The following is a 19380-nucleotide window of genomic DNA, read 5'->3' on the forward strand; positions in this document are numbered from 1 at the left end:
TAGACTAATGTTTATTTTCCTATGAAATGTGAAGGATAGGAAGAATTTCTCCACAGGAATAGGATTTCATTCCTACAAACCAAAGAGCTCTAAAGAAATTTTTCCTATAAAAATCCTATCCTATGAAAATCCTACAAAATTCCTCTAGCCTAGACTCAATGAAAAAAAAAATTCTATCCTATACACCAAATGACATCTCTTTCTTTATAGAAATTGACATACATATTATCTCACTTCCTATGATTTTCATATTCATGTAAAATTCCTATCCTTAAACGGCCAGATCTCGCGTCTCCGGTCGACGCCGTGAAATCCCCCAATGCCCCTCTCCCATTCCGCCGATCTTCCACCCGCCGCGCGCAAAAGACACCTCCCCAGGGACATTCCCGTCAATTCAGGCAGGTCACGGAGGACGCAAAATTCCACGCTCCCGAACCAAGCCGGCGAGTCGGAGGCGCCTTCTCTATGCCGCCGCCGCCGCCGCCGCGTGGACCAGCCCGAACAAACCAACCTCGAGCTTCTCGCCGTCCCGGGAACGCACGTGCCCCGGGCGTCCACCACGACGCCTCGATCCGCCCTTGTGCCTTCATGAGACTCCTCCTTGTCGCGGCGGCCCTGGTGGCCTGCGCCGCCGCGCACGAGCACCACGGCGAAGCTCCCATTTGCGCCGGCGGCGGTGGTCGCGTGGTCGCGGAGTTCCGTCCCGGGGAGGTGACCCTGGACGGGCACCCCGCCGACTGGGAGGCCGTTGAGGCCTCGGAGTTCGCGTTGCTCCCGGCGCTGGACCCCGACGACGACAAGGCCTACACCGGTGGCAAGGTCGCCGTCAAGGTTCGCCCCCTGTGTCCCGCCATGCTCTCTCTCTATAGCTCCCCGTACGGGAATTTGTGGATCTCGAGAAACAAGGTGGATCGTAAAAATATTAGCTGCCTCAGTTGCTGAAATGATGACTAGTGGATGCCTGAACTTCGATGCTATGCGACAGCGTTTGGCGTGTACTGTCGAATAAGGTGCACAGTGTCATTTGTAGTACTCCGTCTGGAATTAACTGTCGATGACACGAGTGCTCATTTCATCGACAGTTAATTCCGGACTGAGGTTGTAGGCTTGTAGCTGTCTGGATTAGATGTGTAGTGCGTTTGCAGTGGAAGAGGCATTCCGTATGTGTGATCTCTCGCAAGTGGTGGCTTTGTTTAACTTTTGGATGGAATGGACTGTGTGTGCAGGCTGTGCATGATGGCGTCAATGTTTTCTTCATGCTGCAAGTTGATGGGGACTATGCTTACACTAAAGGGTACTTCCACTTTTTATTTGGTACACTTTTATTGGTTTGCATGATACAGCTAGTGGAAGTTGTATTGCCTTTTATGGTCATTCTTTTAGTTCTGAGGTGTGCCAAATTTGGTTGGAGACATTGGACAGCTCTACTGATTTGAAGTTTGATGCACAAACTCTCCCAGCAAAACTGCAAAGCTTATCTCTTTCTTTTCCTTTTGCTTGGAGCATCAATTTCTTGCTAAATTGTTCTACTTCAATTGTAGCCATGACAGTTATGGAGGCTGGGAGATTATACATGAACCTCAGTTAGTTGTATTACTTGGCTATTGCATGATATTTTCTCTTATGACCTTATCTTCGTAAAAAGCCTGATGGTGGTCTGATTTATTTGAGATTGTTTTTTGATCTTATGATTGGAGAAAACAATTATATTCTCAGTGTATGCATGTTAGCCTTGTACCATTACTTCTCAGCTATACAGGTCTGCAACAAGTATCCTGTGCTTTTGATTGACTTGTTTTGTATATTGCAGTGAAAGTAAAAAGTGCCCCTCTGTTGCTCTGATGTTCCAAGTTGGAGAAAAAGCCACATATTACAATGTAAGTTTGATTTAAGCCCCTTTATTCCCAACTCTCAAGTCACGGTGCTAAATGCTAACTATATGTGTCAGTTTAGTGCTGCTGAATGTTAAAACTAGTTATTGGTAGGAACTAGGGTTCTACCGGGTCTAGGCCGGAGGTTGTACGGGAAGGAGGGAGTTGGACATGGACGAACACGCGGCGGCCGGCGGCTGGGCGCCGTCGTGCGTGTGAGAGGAGGCGACGGCGATGATAGGAGGCGGCTAGGGTTTAGGGTTCCGGCTCCTCGGGGAGCCGGGCAATAGAATTGTCTTGTTGCTTGATTTCTAAAAGAGTCTTTACAACTGTTTATATAATCACGATGCTAATAAAAATAAGATAACTTTTGGGCTAAGCCCCTAACTAAACCTGTCCAGTGGGCCTCCTCCGGGTATAAGTTACCCCGGTCATAACATCTCTCCCCGCCTGCGCAAACAGCTCGCCCTCGAGCTGGAAGTCTGGGTAGTGTTGGCGGAACTCGTCGCGCTGCTCCCAAGTGGCCTCCTCCTCCGGAAGGCCGTCCCACTGGATCAACAAGTACCACACCCCGCGACGTAGCTGGGCCTGCAATACCTTCGCTGGCCAGGGAAGGAGGCGGCCGTCGGAGGTCGGAGGAAGCGCTGGCGTGGCCGCCGGTGGCTCCCCATGGAAGGGCTTCAGCAGCCCCACATGGAAGACGTCATGGATGCGAGCACCGGCTGGAAGCTGAAGACGGTAGGCTACCTTTCCGATGTGCTCCAGCACAGAAAATGGCCCGGCGTAGCGAGGGCCCAGCTTGCGCTTCGCGCGCGGGTCAAGTGACTGCGTAGAGCGGTGAAGAAGGCGCAGCCACACCCAGTCGCCCACCACGAACTCCGCCTCGCGGTGGTGGCCGTAGTAGTAGTGCTTGGCCAGCTGCTGGGCTTGAATGAGGTGTTGCCGCACCTCCGCAAGCATCTTGTCTCGGCTGCGAAGAAGGTCGCCCGCCGCCTCCGTCCGAGCCGTCTTTGGGTCAACCGGCAGGATGGGCGGGGGCGGTCGGCCGTAGACCACCTCGAATGGCATTGCGCGCAGGGCGGAGTGATAAGACGTGTTGTAGCAGTACTCCGCCCATGCGAGCCAGTCCACCCAAGCGCGAGGACGATCACCGGTGACACAACGCAAATACATGGCAATCACCTTATTGACCACCTCGGATTGGCCGTCCGTCTGAAGATGGAAGGCCGTGCTCAGGCGGAGCTTCACGCCCGCCATCCGGAAGAGATCGCGCCAAACATGCCCCGTGAACACCGGGTCCCGGTCGCCGATGATCGAAGAGGGAAACCTGTGGAGGCGGACGATGTCGTCGAAGAAGGCACGACCCACAGATGCGGCAGTGTAGGGATGGCCGAGCGCGATGAAGTGCGCGTACTTGGAGAAGCGGTCGACCACCGTGAGGATGACGGACTTGCCGCCCACCTTGGGGAGGCCTTCAATGTAGTCCATGGAGATATCAGCCCAAATCTGAGAGGGCACCTCCAAGGGCTGTAGCAGACCAGCCGGCCGCAGTGTCTCCGTCTTGTTGCGCTGGCACGTCACACAAGACCGCACCTAGTCTCGGACCAGGGCCCGATCACCGGGGATGTAGAAGTCGGCGCGGAGACGGTGGAGGGTCTTCTGCACACCCTCGTGGCCGGCCGAGTGGGCCAGCAGCAGAACCTAGTGACGGAGGACGCCGTAGTTCGGCATGAAGAGACGGCGCCCATGCAGGAGCAAGCCATCCGCCAGGCGCCACGGCTCCTCCAGGTCGCTGGCATGAAGGCGCTGCCGAAGGAGCTGAGCGTCCGGCGCGTCCGCGGTGGCCCTGCGGATGTCGGTGAAGAGGGCGAAGGAGGGCCTCGAGCGGATGCAGAGCGCCGGCCCATCGGAGTCACCGACGACTGCGTGGTGGTTGGCGTCGCGGCGGGACAGGGCGTCGGCCACGGTGTTAAGGCGGCCCGGACGATACTCGACGGTGAAGTCGAAGCCAAAAGAGCTTACTGATCCACTGGTGTTGCGGCATGGTAGACAGCCTCTGGTCCAATAAGAACCTGAGGCTGTAGTTATCCGTGCGAATCGGAATGACCGGCCCCAAAGATAGGGCCGCCAGTGGCGCACGGCCTGCACCAAGTCAATGGGCTCCCTCTCATAAGCCGCGAGCTTAAGATGGCGCGCGGCGAAAGGCCTGCTGAAGAACGCGAGCGGTCCGTCGCCCTGATGAAGGACGGCGCCGAACCCCACACCGGAGGCGTCGCAGTCCACGACGAACGGGCGGTCGAAGTCAGGCATCTGGATGACGGGACCCGTCGTGAGGGCCCCCTTGAGAGCCTCGAACGCCTCTGTCGCCTCTGCATCCCAAGCAAAGGCGTCGCGACGCAGCAGGCGCGTGAGCGGGGACGCGATGAGGCCGAACTCCCAGATAAATTTCCGGTAGTACCCCGCGAGGCCCAGGAAGCCGCGGAGAGCTTGCGGTGAGTGCGGTGTCGGCCAGGCCACGACGGCCGCCACCTTGTCGGCGTCCATAGCAACCCCCTTGGCCGAGATGACGTGGCCGAGTTAGGCGACTGAAGGCGTCCCGAACGAGCACTTCGAGCGCTTAAGATGAAGATGGTGCGCTCAAAGCTCGTTGAAGACGATGGCGACGTGCTGAAGGTGCTCTGCCCACGAGGCGCTGTAGATAAGAATGTCATCAAAGAAAACGAGCACAAACCGATGCAAGTAGGGGCGGAGGACGTCGTTCATCAAAGCCTGAAAGGTCGCTGGGGCGTTGCAGAGGCCAAAAGGCATCACCAAGAACTCGAAGTGGCCGTGAGAGTCCGAAACGCCGTCTTGGCGACATCGTCTAGGTGCATCCGCACCTGGTGGTAGCCCGATCGGAGGTCGAGCTTGGTGAAGAAGCGCACCCCATGTAGCTCGTCCAGGAGCTCATCGACCACTGGGATAGGAAACCTGTCCTTGAGTGTCTGGGCGTTAAGGGCGCGGTAGTTGATGCAGAAGCGCCACATGCCGTCCGACTTGCGGACGAGGACCCGCGCCGAAAACGGCGACGTGGAGATCCGGATGATGCCCAAGGTTAGCATGAGCGTCCACTGCTGCTCCAGCTCGTCCTTCTGCAACTGGGGATAGCGGTAGGGGCGCACTGCAACCGGCGCTGTGCCCGGCAAGAGATGAATGCGGTGATCATACACCCGGGCTGGCGGAAGGCCCCGCGGCTCGTGGAAGAGGTCGCGGTGCTGCTGCAGGAGGTGATCCAACAGTGGGTGCTCGGGTTCGGCGGCGGTCACGGCCAGCTGCATCGCTGGTGAGGCGCCACCCACGCCCTCCCACCGGACGCGGCGACCCAGGCGCCAGAAGGTCATCGTCAGGGCACCGAAGTCCCAGAGGATGGGACCGAGGGTCCGCAAGAAGTCGACGCCGAGGATGAAGTCGAAGCAACCCAAGTCGATGCCGACGCACGTGATGGTGATGTACTCGTCGCCGATGGTGATGGGCATGTTCCGCGCCAGCCCATGGCACCGAAGGCGGTCGCCGTTAGCCACCGTGACCCGAAGTTGCTCCCCGCCCGTCAGCTGCAGCACTAAGCGACGCATGGTTGCCTCGGGCAGGAAGTTATGCGTGGAGCCCGTATCCAGGAGGGCCACCAGGCGCTCGCCGTGAATCATCACCGGCAAAAGCATAGTCTGCTTGTCGCGAATGCCGGCAAGCGCCTGGAGCGAGACCACGAGCGCCGTCGCCGGAGTGGGCGCGGGGGCGGCCTCCGCAGCAATTGGTGGCGGACCGTCGGCGGGTGTGTCCTCCTCGACATAGTCGGCCACCTCCAAGTAGAAGAGGCGCGGGCAGACGTGGCCCGACACATAGGGCTTATCGCAGTTATAGCAAAGCCCCTGGCGACATCGCTCGAGCTGCTCAGCCGGAAAGAGCCGGCGGAAGGGCCGCGTCGTAGCCGGAGTGGTAGTCGTTGGAGCGGCCGGGGGCAGCTGGCCCGGCACAGGTGGTGTCGGAGGCAGCCTGGCGGGCTGTCGGCCACCCCGAGCCGGCGTCGCCTGCTGCAAGGCCTGCGCGCGACACTCGAAGGCGCGGACGTAGTACATGGCCGTCTGGAGGTCCTGGGGTCCCCGAAGCTCCACGTCCACGCGGATGTGATCCGGCAGACCGCCGACGAAGAGCTCGGCCCGCTGCTGAGCCGTCACGCCCGGTGCGTGGCACGCCAGGGCCTGGAAACGGTCGGCGAAGTCCTGCACTGTGGAGGTGAAGGGGAGGCGGCCGAGTTCCGCCAGCCGGCTCCCGCGTATCGGCGGCCCGAAGCGAAGGAGGCATAGCTCGCGAAAGCGCTCCATGGGGGCATGCCGCCCTCGTCCTGCTCGAGGGCATAGTACCACGTCTGTGCGGCGCCCCGGAGGCGATAGGAGGCGAGCAAGTCCGGTCCAACGCGAGCGTGCGTTGCCCTTGGAAGAATTGCTCACACTGGTTGAGCCAGTTGAGGGGTTCCTCGGTGCCGTCGCAGGTGGCGAAGTCGAGCTTGGCGAAACGCGGCGGTGTCTGAGTCTGACCGCCGTGAGCGTACGGCTCGGCGGTACGGAGCAACGAAGAGGATGGCGCCGGCCCGGTGTGCACAGGGGGTCCCTTGTGAAACGGTGGCCCGTCGAAGCCAGCGTGGGAACCCGTGGAGCCGGAGGGCCCGCCGTAGGGCAGGGTGGGCGCCGGCTGTTCCGCGGCCATAGTGTAGACCGGCTGCGGTGATGACCCGGCCAGCCAGGCCGGAAGCTGGGACGGCGAGGGCGGGAACCGAACCTGCTGGATCGGAACGCCCGCTGGCGCGGTCGTAGCGGGCCCGGTGCTGGGCGGCGGTGGCGCCTGCAGCTGCGGCTGCGTGAGGGCGACGGACGCTGCGGGAGCCGCGATGGCCGGTGACGGCCACGGCGGCCACAGCGGGGTGGTGGTGGTGGGTGGCTGCAGCTGCAGCTGGGGCTGCAGCGGCCCGACCAGCGCCGCGGAGGCCCCCGGGTGCGGTGGCTGCCATGGCAGGAGAAGGGGCCCGGTGGCGGTGGCGAGATCGCGGAGTGCTCCGGTGACCTCCTCCGAAGTGAAGACGGCGGCGACCGGCGCGGCGGCGGTGGAGGCGCGCTGGCCGTCGTGGACAGCGGGGCGGTGGTGGCGGTGGGCAGCGGGAGGGTTGGGGTGGGCGGCGGCAAAGACATGATCGCAACCGAGCTAGCTGATACCAAAGTGGTAGGAACTAGGGTTCTACCGGGTCTAGGCCGGAGGTTGTATGGGAAGGAGGGAGTTGGACGTGGACGAACACGTGGCGGCCGGCGGCTGGGCGCCGTCGTGCGTGTGAGAGGAGGCGGCGGCGATGACATGGGGCGGCTAGGGTTTAGGGTTTCCGGCTCCTCAGGGAGCCGGGCAATAGAATTGTCTCATTGCTTGATTTCTAAAAGAGTCTTTACAGCTGTTTATATAATCACAATGCTAATAAAAATAAGATAACTTTTGGGCTAAGCCCCTAACTAAACGCGTCCAGTGGGCCTCCTCCGGGTATAAGTTACCCCGGTCATAACAAGTTAGCTTTATTTCTTCCTGTACTATGTACTGGAGAAGCGCCTATTGAGCATATATGGATAATGTTGTTTTACCTTTTTTGATCTATTATTAAACCATATATCTCAAACTTGGAGCTATTTGCCTTTTTAGATGGGAGGGTGCAAGGATTTGCCTGGTTCATGTACGAGAAAAAGTTGCAGAGATCATGAGGTCGACATTATGCACTTTTCAGTTGGAAATGCTATTCCTGGACGTCTTTATGGTGGCAATCACATAGATAATGCAGCTGGAAAAGGAGGTGATAGGTAATTCTAATGTGCTCTCATGGTGGTTGTATAGTTATGCTTAGTAGGATGTGAAGATTTGTTGTTGAAATACTTGATTCGTGCAGATTTGGCCATCTTGTTGATGTCTATTCATGGAATCCCCATTGCCGCTACCTTGATGGTATAGGCCCTAAAGGTACTCTGCTATTTGACACAAAGAAATTCTCATACTTTTTATTTGAAAAATTATTTAATGTTATTACATGCATTTTCATTTTTTGTGTGCATTGACATTCTGTGACAACCTTGCATAATGGTTTGCATTTCAGAAAACAATTCAAATGCTCAAAATGATTGGCATGGGGCTTGGTGGCACAGTTCCCTGACCTTCCATTCAGGTAGGTCATTGAACATCATCACTACATTCACATTTTATCCTTGATCTCATGATATCTAATCATGCATTCTTTACCACATGGTTTCTTGGAGAAGCTAAGAAATGCACGTCTGTGCAGAAGCAAATAAGTACACAAGGAGGACATGTTCTCATGTTCTTAATGCCCGCATCCTCTGCCCGCTAATTTGCATGCTACTTAATGAGTTTCAATTGACAGCATGTGAAACATTATCTCTGGAACATTCGACTTTTTTGGGACCTTCGATAGCGTGAACTTGATTAAAAGGCAAATCCGCCCAAGTAGAACTAAATCATTTTACTATCATGTGAACTCTTCAGGTTTTGTGGATGATGACAGTCCTTATGGAAAGAAAGATGACAAAGGCACATATTACTTTGAGTTCTCAAGGCCCCTAAGAACAATGGACCAGTTTCAGCAGGTGTCTTATCTACTACTATTTTATTACATTATTTTCCACACTATTACATGAAAACCAGCATACCCAGGGACATGTGCAGAAATGAAGTTATAGTGTCAAGAAACATTCATATCATTGTATTTCTGTTCCTTCGACAACTAGATCTGCAATTTGCCAGCCTTGCTAAGGAAACTGTGTGCATGCAACATTCCCGTGGTTGGGTGATTATCGGAAATGTCTAGTTTGTACTATAAGATACATGCACCGTATGACAAAGTTATTGCCATGGTACACTTAGGACACACAACCCACTTAAATGGAGACTGTTTAGATGCTTGGGCGAATATCTGTACTGGCACGGTACGTTCATATCTTCAGCAACACAAGTTCAAGCACAGCCTCTTACGATGATGGTCAGTTTGTGTGGATCTACTTCAAACCTGCGAGCTGACACACACAGGGATTAATGTGTCTCAATTGCACGCTTCAAGATTATACAACACCTTTCAAATAATTAAACATACCTTTTGGTCACTAAATCTGTTTGGCACTTAAATGTTTCTTTGGCTATGCAGGATGCGCAGTTCACAATAGGCGAGCCCAGCAGTATGGCCGTAGCTTTCTGGTACCCAACTGACGGCAAACCATGGAGCAACTCCCAGCATTACTCAGCCAGCTGCGACTGGGTGACTCTGGACATACAGCCTTCATTGGAAGCCGCTCGATACCGCCCAGCCCCTAACCGTTCCTGGGATGCTGCGACCGCCTTCGCCTTGCTCCTTTCAGTGGTGGCCGTTTGCGTGTCTATCTTTGTGGGCTACTCAGCTTCGAAGAACAAGAGCGGTGTCCAATTTACACAGCTGGCAGACATCTAGTTTGGTTGCAGGAATTATTTCGATTGCGTGCCAGCATTTCATGACCCACGCCATCCATATGTGAGGCTAATGGGTTTGTAAGATCCTTTCACACTTGGACAGAGGGATTCCCCAGTATAGTTGCGTCGGGATAATCTAGTGTAGGACACAGAAAATACACAGCCAGTTTCGATTGTAACGTGCAGCGCACATTTTCTGTAAATGATGTATTTCAGTTCATACTGGCAGTCATTGTTATTTTCTGCGGGGAAATAGAGAGATTTGATACTCATCTGGCGAAGTACGACAAGCCAACAATTTGGCCAAGTGCATACTGTCGGCCATTTTTATTTTCTGTAAATGATGTATAGTCAATGCATACTGTCGGACATGATAATCTGGTAGTCTAGCTTTCTCGCAAAAAAAAAGTTTTGCGACAGCGATCTCTCACTTGATGTTTTTCCCTCTGACGTTCATATTAGGCCAGGGCCCAAGCAAGAAGAAGAAAATCTTAACCGGTCGCGGGCCGGGAGAGACCCCTGGAAGCTACAGTATGCTGGTCCCATCATCGGCCCGTGAGAATCTAGTTGCTAGGGTTTTAGGCGAGATAGCCTCTCCCAAGGTTTTTGCGCAACCTGCGGCACGGCTCACCAATGGCTTAGCGGTTCCGGTTAGTAGCAGCCATTCGTGCCCCCATGTGCTCCTCCATGGCCGACCCAGCGGACGCCGCCACAGCACCGGCGAACGACGACGACGTCGACGATCTCTACGCCGACCTCGACGACCAGGTGACCGCCGCGCTGGCCGCGGCTGGGGAGAGCGGCGGCTCCAACGCCAAGGACTCCGACCCGGCCACCGACGCCGAGGCCGACGCCGACGCCATCGAGGCTGTGGATTTGGGGGACGGGCTCGCGGGCTACAGCAGCAGCGACGAGGAGAGTGAGGATGACCTCCACATCGCGCTCAACGAGGACGGCTGCGCGCCGCCGCCTCCTTCTGCCGGCCGGTGCGAGGAGGGGTGGGCGGAGGAGAGCGAGGAGGGGGAGCTTCGGGCCAGCCTCTTGAAGAGTCTATCTGCTAAGGACGGCGGACAGCGCAAGGTATGCTTCGCGAATTTGTGAGGGATCGCTACTTGCTAGTGTCAAATTCGTCGAAACAATAGCTAATTTTTGCTCTTCTACTAGTTAATTGGGACGTGCTGAGAGTTCCTGATTTTTCAGTACCGGTCTCGGTACACTCCATGGTTTAGCATCCCAAATTCTGTTGTTCTGATTTCTGATACATTAGTAGTAGCTTGGAAATGCTATTTTGTAAATTAAACGAATTATATAACTAATTTGGATGAATGATGGGGTTTTCCATGTAATTGCGATTTCCAGCTTCACGGCCTCCACTACAAGGGACCTCTTGACAAAACAACAGTGGCAATCACAGGACAAGGTGATCTAGGTCACCAGCATGCGTTTCAGAAGGATTATTATTTTTTCTTGCCAAGAAACAGGTATGCTCCCTTCTCTCATTCTAGCACAAAATCCATAGAATTGTGTAACACGGAACTTTGCTACTCATGTTCTCGTTGCGATAGCGATACGAGTATTTATGGCTTTGTTTGGCGATTAGACATTGGATTATTTATGACCGTTGCTTGCTTATTTGTTAGCTGCAACTAATTGGCTGGTCTTTCGTTCTGCCTTTCTATCATTATTAGGATATGTAGTTGCACTTGCTTGCTTATTCGACCATTCTTCTATTATTTCAGGACGGTTTTCGACATAAACATTGAAGCATTTCAGCAGAAGCCTTGGAGACAGCATGGTATAGATCTTACTGATTACTTCAATTTTGGTCTGGATGAAGAAGGTTGGAGAAAATATTGTTTTGGCATGGTAGGTTTCATGACCCATTTTTTCTTCACATTTGTGTTGGGACTTTATAATTTGAAAAATTGTGATAGAGAAACTTTACTGTTTTTTTCCTGTAGAAACAGTTCACACAGGGAGCCAGATCACTTGCAGAAAAATCGTCAGGAATGGATCAGGTGAGAAACAGCCTTGAAGGTTTGTCTGTGTTCTTATTAAGAATTTTCTTACATATCTTTGCATCCAGGAATCACATCACAATCTTGAATCTAGTAAGCTAATGCCAAAGTCAGCAATTTATTCTGGATTTGAAGGAAGTAATGACGTTGCCAAGGTAATATGAAGTTAACTTTTCTTGTGGTGGAAGCAGTACATGAATTATATTCAGTCTATGAGAGCTAACTTAATACTGCACATCTAGCCAAAGGGTAGAGCTATCGATGTTCAAGGTGGTCTGTTTGAACGTCTTCCGTCAGCAGATATGTGGCGTCCAAGAGAAAGGGATTCTGATGTTGTGATACAAGTATGTTTCATCAAGGCGTCTAATATGTTGCTGCTATATCTCCTGATTTATATCTTATTACAAGTTATTCCGATTGTACAGGTAAACATGATGCTTTCGCCTTCAAATCACTCCACTTCTGATGACAGCTCAACAGTAAATGACAAGTGCATGACTACTGAAAGGTATGCAGAGTCGGAACTACATGTCCCTGTTGTTTTGAGAAGGTTATACTTGTATTTCGCAAAATGATTGCTGAGCTGACCGTATTCTTAATCACAGTGAATGCAGAGTATTGGTTAACGATCCCGGCGTCAAATGTTTGAAAGACACTAACCATCTGGTGGACAAGGTTGTTCCTAAGGAAGTGCTTAATGGAGGTTCCTCAGAGTGTACTGGGAGCAAATTGGATACCAGAGATTCAGCTTCTACAAGGGACCATTTTTCTAGTCCTCGTTATTCTGACATGCTTTCTGAAGAATCAACAGAAGATTGCTACTTTAAGAGAGCTAATAGATATCCAAATTCCAAGGCTACTTGTTCAGACACCAAGCTTAAGAATGTGTATGCCAAGTCTGATTTTTGCCGCCATTCGAGTAAATCAGACCAAGAAAGTGCCAAGGGTGACAGTCATAGCTATACCCCCTCTCCTGCTGATGATAGATATGACAAGACAGATGAACCTGATTTCATGTCCAGTGGCGTATTTATGAATCGTCAAAGTGATCACCGTCTCCTTAAATATGGGCATCAAGAAAGAAAAGAACAGAAGCGGAAAGGTTCAGCTTATGTAAGGCATGATGCGTTTGAGAAGGAAGAAAAAATAGCATATAGCTATGCTAGCAGGTATGATAGAAAGCATGAAGAGAAAAGATCTAGCTCCACTTTCCTTGGTAATGATTGCCGCAATGCTGTTCACAATCAGGTTTATGAAAGACGTGATTATTCACCTGCTGAAAGAGCAGCTTTGAGAAATGGCGTGCATCGCTTTAGTACCATCTCTAACCATCATCACGACCGTTTTTCTAGGCATGAATTCAATGATGACCAAGATGATCTGCAGAGGCTCTCATTAGCCAAAGGGTGGCAGCGACGCCATGATCACGGATATGGATACAAGTCAGTGCAAAAGGCTGAGCTTTTTGATGACATTGATAGGCACATGTATAGAGAAAGTTATTACCAGGAAACTAGAAGAGTCCGACATGGCCATGATGAGGATGATGAACTATTCGATTACAATGACTACCGATTTGGTGAGTTCTGTGGACCTGAGGTTAGACGAAAGTATCAAAGCAGAAGATCTGCAGAAAGCAGTGATGAACATTGGAGACATCCTTACCACTTCGTTTCGCCTCCTCGGGCAAATGACTACCCCAAGAATCCTGAGAGAAACTGGCCTTCTCCTGGTTTAACTTCCTTGAGCTCAAGAAACAGTCGAAATGCCAAATTCATGCAATATCATCATGATGAATACTATCAAAATAACAAGCACCATAATTCTTCAGCTCACATTGACAACATTCAACAATCTGTTTCATTCACTGCTGCCCCCTGTGAGACTGGTTATGGTATTCTTCCAGTCAAGAGGAAGCTCCATGCTGGTCTGGGTTCGATGAGCCGTAAAGATCTTCTCGGCATAGCAATTTCAAAAGGGAGAAGACTGAAGCATGACCAATTCATGATCAGTGATAGGAAGCTTTATGCTGTGGAGATGCACAATTCTCCAAAGGAAACTGTTAGAGAAGCCATTTATAGTTTCAGTGATATGAGAGATAGTAATACTATTTCAAACATTCACGATGAAAGAAGGCATGAGCACATGAATATTCAGCCCAAGGACACAGCTAGCATCCGCTTGAATGATAGGAAAAGAAAGGTAAACTTTGAGGAGATAAAATCAGAAATGTTGTACGCATATATAATATTCAATATATCTTTTTCCTTAAGTTCTTATTGTGGCAAGAGGGTGATTTCAACCAGCACATATGTGCACATAAAAAGGGAAGAAAAGGAGTGGGGCTTTATGCTGCTCAAAACTGAATTGCACATAGCTCAGTATGGTGGTGGAATTTGCAACTCCTCAGTTTTCTTTGAAATTTATGTTTTTATCTTTTAGGGGCATTTACGCACTTCCAGAACAATGCACACTCTCCTTTGGTAAGCTGTTTCTTTAGATGGTCTGGTCTCTAGTGGGATCCTACCAAAGTTTGGTGTCAATTTTAAACCAACTTGGATATCGGTCAGATATAGCTGCTCCATGTCTGTAAACAAGGCCTGAAATAACTTAACAGGATTCTGGATTTTTGTTGTTTACGGGTTAGCGTTTGTCCATATTATCAACATTTTGATTGGTATTTCTGAACTAGGGCGTGTATCGGGATAACTACTCTCTAGAGGATAGCCATGGACACATACTTAACAATATCTGATGCTATTCTCTTGCTGTTTAATAATCTTCTCGCACTTTAATGTACGCTCACAAGGTAGTGTTAGCTTCTTTTCCACTGCTGAGATTATAGCCTGCTCTGGCATCTGCATACTTATCTCCAATGAGTGATTGTATTAATTTGCACCACTGTCGCACATGGTCAATGAAATGCCAATTTCTCTTCTACTATAGTATCTTCAACACATATGATGCCTGGAATCCTCTGCTTCTAGTCAGTCACAGTACTTGGATCTTACAGTAGCAGGACATGGTATGCACATGGAGATACACAATTTCATGATGTGCCAACACAGTGACGGTGAAATACATGGGTTGAAGTTCTGCGCATTCGTACTTTGTAGATTGTGTTCTTGTATTAATACATGCTAGGTTGCTTAGCAAGCAATTTATATAGATATTTTAAATACAACTATAGAGGTCTATGTGCTGTACATTTGTGCTATTTTTTTGTGATGATGTTTGTCTGTGTGTGCGTTCTATGTTGGCTGGTAGGTTTGTTTTTAAATAATAGTGACCTAGTGTGTGCTGTGAATATGTAACATCATCGTTGCTGGCTGAAGTGTTTGGTGTCCAACGTGTGCCAAGGACCTAATGTCAGCATACTAGTGCTTTGGACTTTTTGACTGGCTTGTTCATGTCAAGTATTTGAAATTTGATAGATCCAAGCTCAAGAAGTGACAGTTTTCCTCCCTATGTACTTATTTTCATCATGAGAATATTGTACCTGGTTTGGTTTGTATGTCTGACCATTGATGAACTCAGTAAAATGTACTACAACTAAAATTCCAACTTGTCATTTCCAGTTAAATTACAATAACCATTGAACTGATCCCAAATTCATTTCTTCTTAGGGATTGACTATTGTACATTTTTTGTATATTTTTTCCCATAAAAGATAATCTTAAATCAATTTACATTTCTGCTCTGAGGCCTGAGGTGAGACATTGTTCGATTCTTACATGACGTCATACATTTTATTCGGATATCCTCTCAGATCTTAATAACTCAAACTGTTAATGTGTTGTCAGTTTTGGTGACATTTGGAGATTATTATGGTTTAATCTTATTTTGCTCTCTATTGAGCTCTGACTGCACATTCAGTATTCAAGTGGATAGCCTTTTAAACTAGTGCTGTACTTTACTTTCACCTAATCCTTTTACTATCATCTGGCATATCCCTGTTAATTTTTCTGTTGTTGATTTGTTTGACAAATAGTAGCATTTACTATCCCATAGGGGCAGATTGACTGTGTCACCGAGTCAGTACAAAGGCACCCACTCGTAACTATCGTGCTCATACAAGTGTCCTCACTAGTATCTTGATTTGATGCCACATGATTTTATCTCCCGAGGGTCTAATATAATGCCTAATTACACTTAAGTATGCCTTTACTTAATGTATAAATCTATTGCAACTCAATAAGGTCTGAGTTAACACACATTACACATTGCTATAATGCTGATTGGTTTCATTTGCCAAGTATATCAAGTAACATGAGAATAAATATAGTTTTTTCTTGCTAGATTCTCAAATTCGGAATTTAACGAGATTCAAATGATTATGCTACATATCATCAATCCATGGCAGGTTCCAGTGCACACTGATTACTGACTGGAAATTCATGTATATGCTGTGACTATCATGTTTTGATATTTTGATTGAGCAAGATTGCAGTCAAACTACTCGAGTTTGTTATTGGAACACCAATAACTCCAATGAAATCTCTGAAGTATGCGCTGATGTATATGAAAGCTTGGGTTTTAAATTCTAACATGACATGCTGAGAGAAAAGGGTTTCCTGACAATGTTGTGGTATTGACGTTCCTTTTGGTCTTCATTTTAAAATAATATAGGTCAAAATTAGATGCTCAATAGGACTCTTAGAAATATTCTATGTTTTGCTGCATGTTTAATTTGATAAACCAATTTGAGCTCAGTTCAGGCTGTGTCTCCTCTTCTTTCTTTTTATTTTTTTTATATTCTAGGAATTTTTCTGCTGCCCTTCTCCATATACTTTTAATAGTTCATTGGAATAATCGCCTTTTCTCTTACATAATTTGTTTGTACTAGTTATTTTTGTGAATATTCCCAGTTACTGCTTGTGGTGAGGTGTATATATACCTTCTGGATCCCCCAGTAGAAATGTTTTAGATTAATTAGGTGTAAATGGGGAACACCCACAGTAGTTCGTCCAGTTCAATTGGTTTTCCTCGTCAGGGAAAAAAGACACATGGATGGTTAAGCAATAGGATATTATGTCTTAAGTAATTATCTCTTCGTATTTACTTTAGTGATCTAAGACGTCTTATAAAAGTTTACAGAGGGAGTATGATTTATCTTATCAATAAAATAGCCAGAACTTTGCTACTTGTAATTTACATTTATGTTCAGGTTCATATTTTCAATCCGTAGTATAGATTAAGAACATGTTCATGTCCATAAAAATGATAGTACATGGTTTATATCCGGCTGACTTAACACATGCAGTTACTGGTAGAAAGCATTAATTCTTTCTGCGCCTGTATATTTTGCTTAATATTTATACTTAGAGGAAACACTTAGTTATAATATATATTTGTTGTTTCTTTTTGTAAAGCAGTGCTGCATCACCAAATATTGATCTCTCAGACACTTAATTTAGCAGCTAATATCCTATAAGTAATCCTACTGGTTGCTGAAGAATAGGATAGGAATATATTTCTTTTAGGTCGTGTTGTAAGTTTACCAAGTTTTATCTGTAACTTCCGTATACTGTATTACGATATTATCTTATCAGATGTTTGATGTGCCCCGGTAACTACTACTCCATTTAAACAATCCATTTAAACCCTGAAGTAATACAGTATACGGAAGTTACCGGGGCACACTGAAGTAGAAAATGCGACAGATGTGCCCCGGTAACAATCCATTTAAACCCCGAAGTAATACAGCAACAATAATCCATTTAACCAATTATCTTATCAGATGTCCATTTAAATGGAGTAGAAAATTGACAATTATTGTTGCTTAGTAAACAGTCCATTTAAACCCTGAAGTTCATTTTTCAGTTTGAAATGAACTCCGATGTCTAGAGCCCAGATATTTGTAACCCCGAAGTCTAAAGCCCAGAATTTGTAACCCCGAACCTTAACAACCAATCCCTTGCTTCCTTTTTGGGTGTTTAGCTGCATTGGAGCCCATTACTGCCCAGTAGACCGGATTTGATCAGCCTTCAATGCCATTTTTTCTAAAGAGAATACCAACATTGCCCCTATCTTCCCATACCACCAACACTTTATACTTTTCTCCTTCTCTTCTCATGCCACCAGCCGAAGTGAGGGATGCCAAAAAAGGGGGTGGGGTCAGTGTGCAGAGTCCACCTGTGACGTTGCTCGGGGCGGAGCGCGCGTTAAGTGGCACTCAAGGCCACAATGGCGGTGGTTGCATCATTCTCACATCGAGGTGGCACCACAAGTGCAGAATTGTGCGATTGATTGAAGGAGGGTGATGAGCAAGGAGGGGACATAGTGTATCCACGAGTAAATGTTTGGGACTCACTGTTTGGCAAGCATCACCCTTTTCCCTGTGTGCCAAACAAGCTGTCTAAGTTGGTTCGTATTAGGAAGTTCAGGGTCCTGAATTTAGGGACTGAAAGTATGAGCACACATCAAACCGGAGGGTTTATAATGGACTTATTTTTCTCTCTGTATGCCTATTTCTGGTGCTTTGTTAACATGGCCATCATTGTAGAATCTTAACTGTCAATGCTAAATTGCTGCTGATTCTTGTGTCCCGGTCCTTTGCTTCTACTACACATTGTGTATTAGTGACAAGGAGTAACTGTCAAAGCTTTAAGAGCAGTTGTTTACCCAACAATGGAACAGGAATACAATTTCTCGCACTATTTGTGTTTGCCATTTCAGTACAAGTCGATGTGCACCTTTTTACCTTATTTTTCTTGCATGCATGCTCTCACCATCTGTGGACTTTTGTTCCTCAATGCTATATTGTCATTTATTGCAGTTTAAGCTCCAAGGCAATGAGATAAGGCGAGTTGAAAGTGACAATGAGGGATGTCTTCCTGCAGACAAGAATTTGCACAGTTCCAAACACAAGGATGTACATCAGAAAGCACAGAAGGTGAAACTGAATAGAAGTTACTATCAGTCAGTCTGCCAGGGCTTGGAGAAAACAACAAACCAAAGACGCCAAACTACCAAGGAAGAAGATGAGATTGAGGAGGGAGAAGTGATTGAAGAGGACCATCAGGAAACTGCTCCAAACAGAAAACCTAACAAGCCAAGAAACACAGCATTGAAATCAGTGATTGAAGCAAGCTCAGGCGGTCAGTTAGAGATGATTAATGCAACCTCAAAAGATATTTGCGACAATGGAGCTACAAGGGAATGCGACGAGAAACACATACTTAAGGTAATGGAAAAGATGCAGAAGAGAAGGGAGAGGTTCAAAGAAGCTGTTACTGTTACCCAAAAGGAGCAAGACAATGGCAAGGATGAACTGTTAGCAGTTGCGTGTGGTGCGGACGATGTCAAGAATCAGCGACCTGCAAGGAAACGTCGTTGGGGCGGCAATGGTTAGATGCTGAACTAACCGTGAGTCAGGCATATTTTGTGCCGAAATATCGACTTATGGTACTTGGGAGGAGCCAAAGTGCCAATGTTTTTGATGAACTAGATGCCGCTGTCATCTAGCGATTCAGGTTGAGACACTGTAGATTGAATATGTTTTGATGCTTGGAACAGGAAACAGAATGTACAAAAGCATTCACATATTGCAGTTGTAATTGACCTACAGTTTCAACATTTTTGTCAGAGCAGTCAGCTAATAAGATCAACGGCATCAGACTGAACATCTGCTCGTCTTTCCTCAGGAGAGGGTTACTTCTTTTTTTCCCTTTCCTTTTTTTTGCTGCGCGGGGAATTCTGACACTATCTCTCTTGGGTATATTTGGCCGTGGTCTCTACATATGGACATAGTGTCGCTCTGTTGGTTGCGGAGTTGTCGTAGTGTGCTGCCGTATGCCTGCTTCATGTCTTGGTTGTGTTTTTTGCATGCATTCCTTGGGCTCCTAACTGCAGTGTGTTTTTAAAAGTAGAGTATGGTTTTTGCCGCGGTTATGTTGCTTCATGTGCTTATTAAGCTGTACTGGCAGCCTAAACGAGTGTTATGCTGGTTTATTTTGCGTGGATTGCTCCGT

General features: G+C 48.3%; 2 protein-coding genes across 3 annotated transcripts; both read left to right on the forward strand.

The window, feature by feature from the left end:
* The first annotated feature begins 340 nt into the window (after positions 1 to 340).
* On the forward strand, positions 341 to 9696 carry LOC119285502. The gene is made up of 8 exons (XM_037564792.1): positions 341 to 831; positions 1227 to 1294; positions 1811 to 1877; positions 7584 to 7738; positions 7825 to 7895; positions 8029 to 8097; positions 8436 to 8536; positions 9091 to 9696. The coding sequence occupies exons 1-8, from the start codon at positions 466 to 468 to the stop codon at positions 9388 to 9390; spliced, it is 1197 nt and encodes a 398-aa protein (XP_037420689.1). The 5' UTR covers positions 341 to 465; the 3' UTR covers positions 9391 to 9696.
* A 306-nt stretch (positions 9697 to 10002) lies between these two features.
* LOC119285501 (FIP1[III]-like protein) lies at positions 10003 to 19034 on the forward strand. Of its 2 annotated transcripts, none has more exons than XM_037564790.1 (9): positions 10003 to 10469; positions 10749 to 10870; positions 11129 to 11255; positions 11351 to 11407; positions 11476 to 11562; positions 11650 to 11751; positions 11833 to 11915; positions 12013 to 13609; positions 18186 to 19034. In XM_037564790.1, the coding sequence occupies exons 1-9, from the start codon at positions 10065 to 10067 to the stop codon at positions 18759 to 18761; spliced, it is 3156 nt and encodes a 1051-aa protein (XP_037420687.1). In that variant the 5' UTR covers positions 10003 to 10064; the 3' UTR covers positions 18762 to 19034. The 2 variants fall into 2 exon arrangements, with proteins under 2 accessions (XP_037420687.1, XP_037420688.1); XM_037564791.1 differs by having other exon boundaries at positions 11357 to 11407.
* The last annotated feature ends 346 nt before the right edge of the window (positions 19035 to 19380 follow it).

This window comes from Triticum dicoccoides, chromosome 4A (genome assembly GCF_002162155.2).
Source record: "Triticum dicoccoides isolate Atlit2015 ecotype Zavitan chromosome 4A, WEW_v2.0, whole genome shotgun sequence".
NCBI lineage: Eukaryota > Viridiplantae > Streptophyta > Magnoliopsida > Poales > Poaceae > Triticum > Triticum dicoccoides.

Bases quoted from the DNA above. Each gene is read 5' to 3' on its own strand.
- LOC119285502 (XM_037564792.1), top strand. From the start codon at position 466: ATGCCGCCGCCGCCGCCGCCGCGTGGACCAGCCCGAACAAACCAACCT. The intron at 7,896-8,028 runs GTACTCTGCTAT...TTTGCATTTCAG, and splicing joins TGATGGTATAGGCCCTAAAG to AAAACAATTCAAATGCTCAA. The intron at 8,537-9,090 runs GTGTCTTATCTA...TTGGCTATGCAG, and splicing joins CAATGGACCAGTTTCAGCAG to GATGCGCAGTTCACAATAGG.
- LOC119285501 (XM_037564790.1), top strand. From the start codon at position 10,065: ATGTGCTCCTCCATGGCCGACCCAGCGGACGCCGCCACAGCACCGGCG. The intron at 10,470-10,748 runs GTATGCTTCGCG...TGCGATTTCCAG, and splicing joins AGGACGGCGGACAGCGCAAG to CTTCACGGCCTCCACTACAA. The intron at 11,916-12,012 runs GTATGCAGAGTC...TCTTAATCACAG, and splicing joins AAGTGCATGACTACTGAAAG to TGAATGCAGAGTATTGGTTA.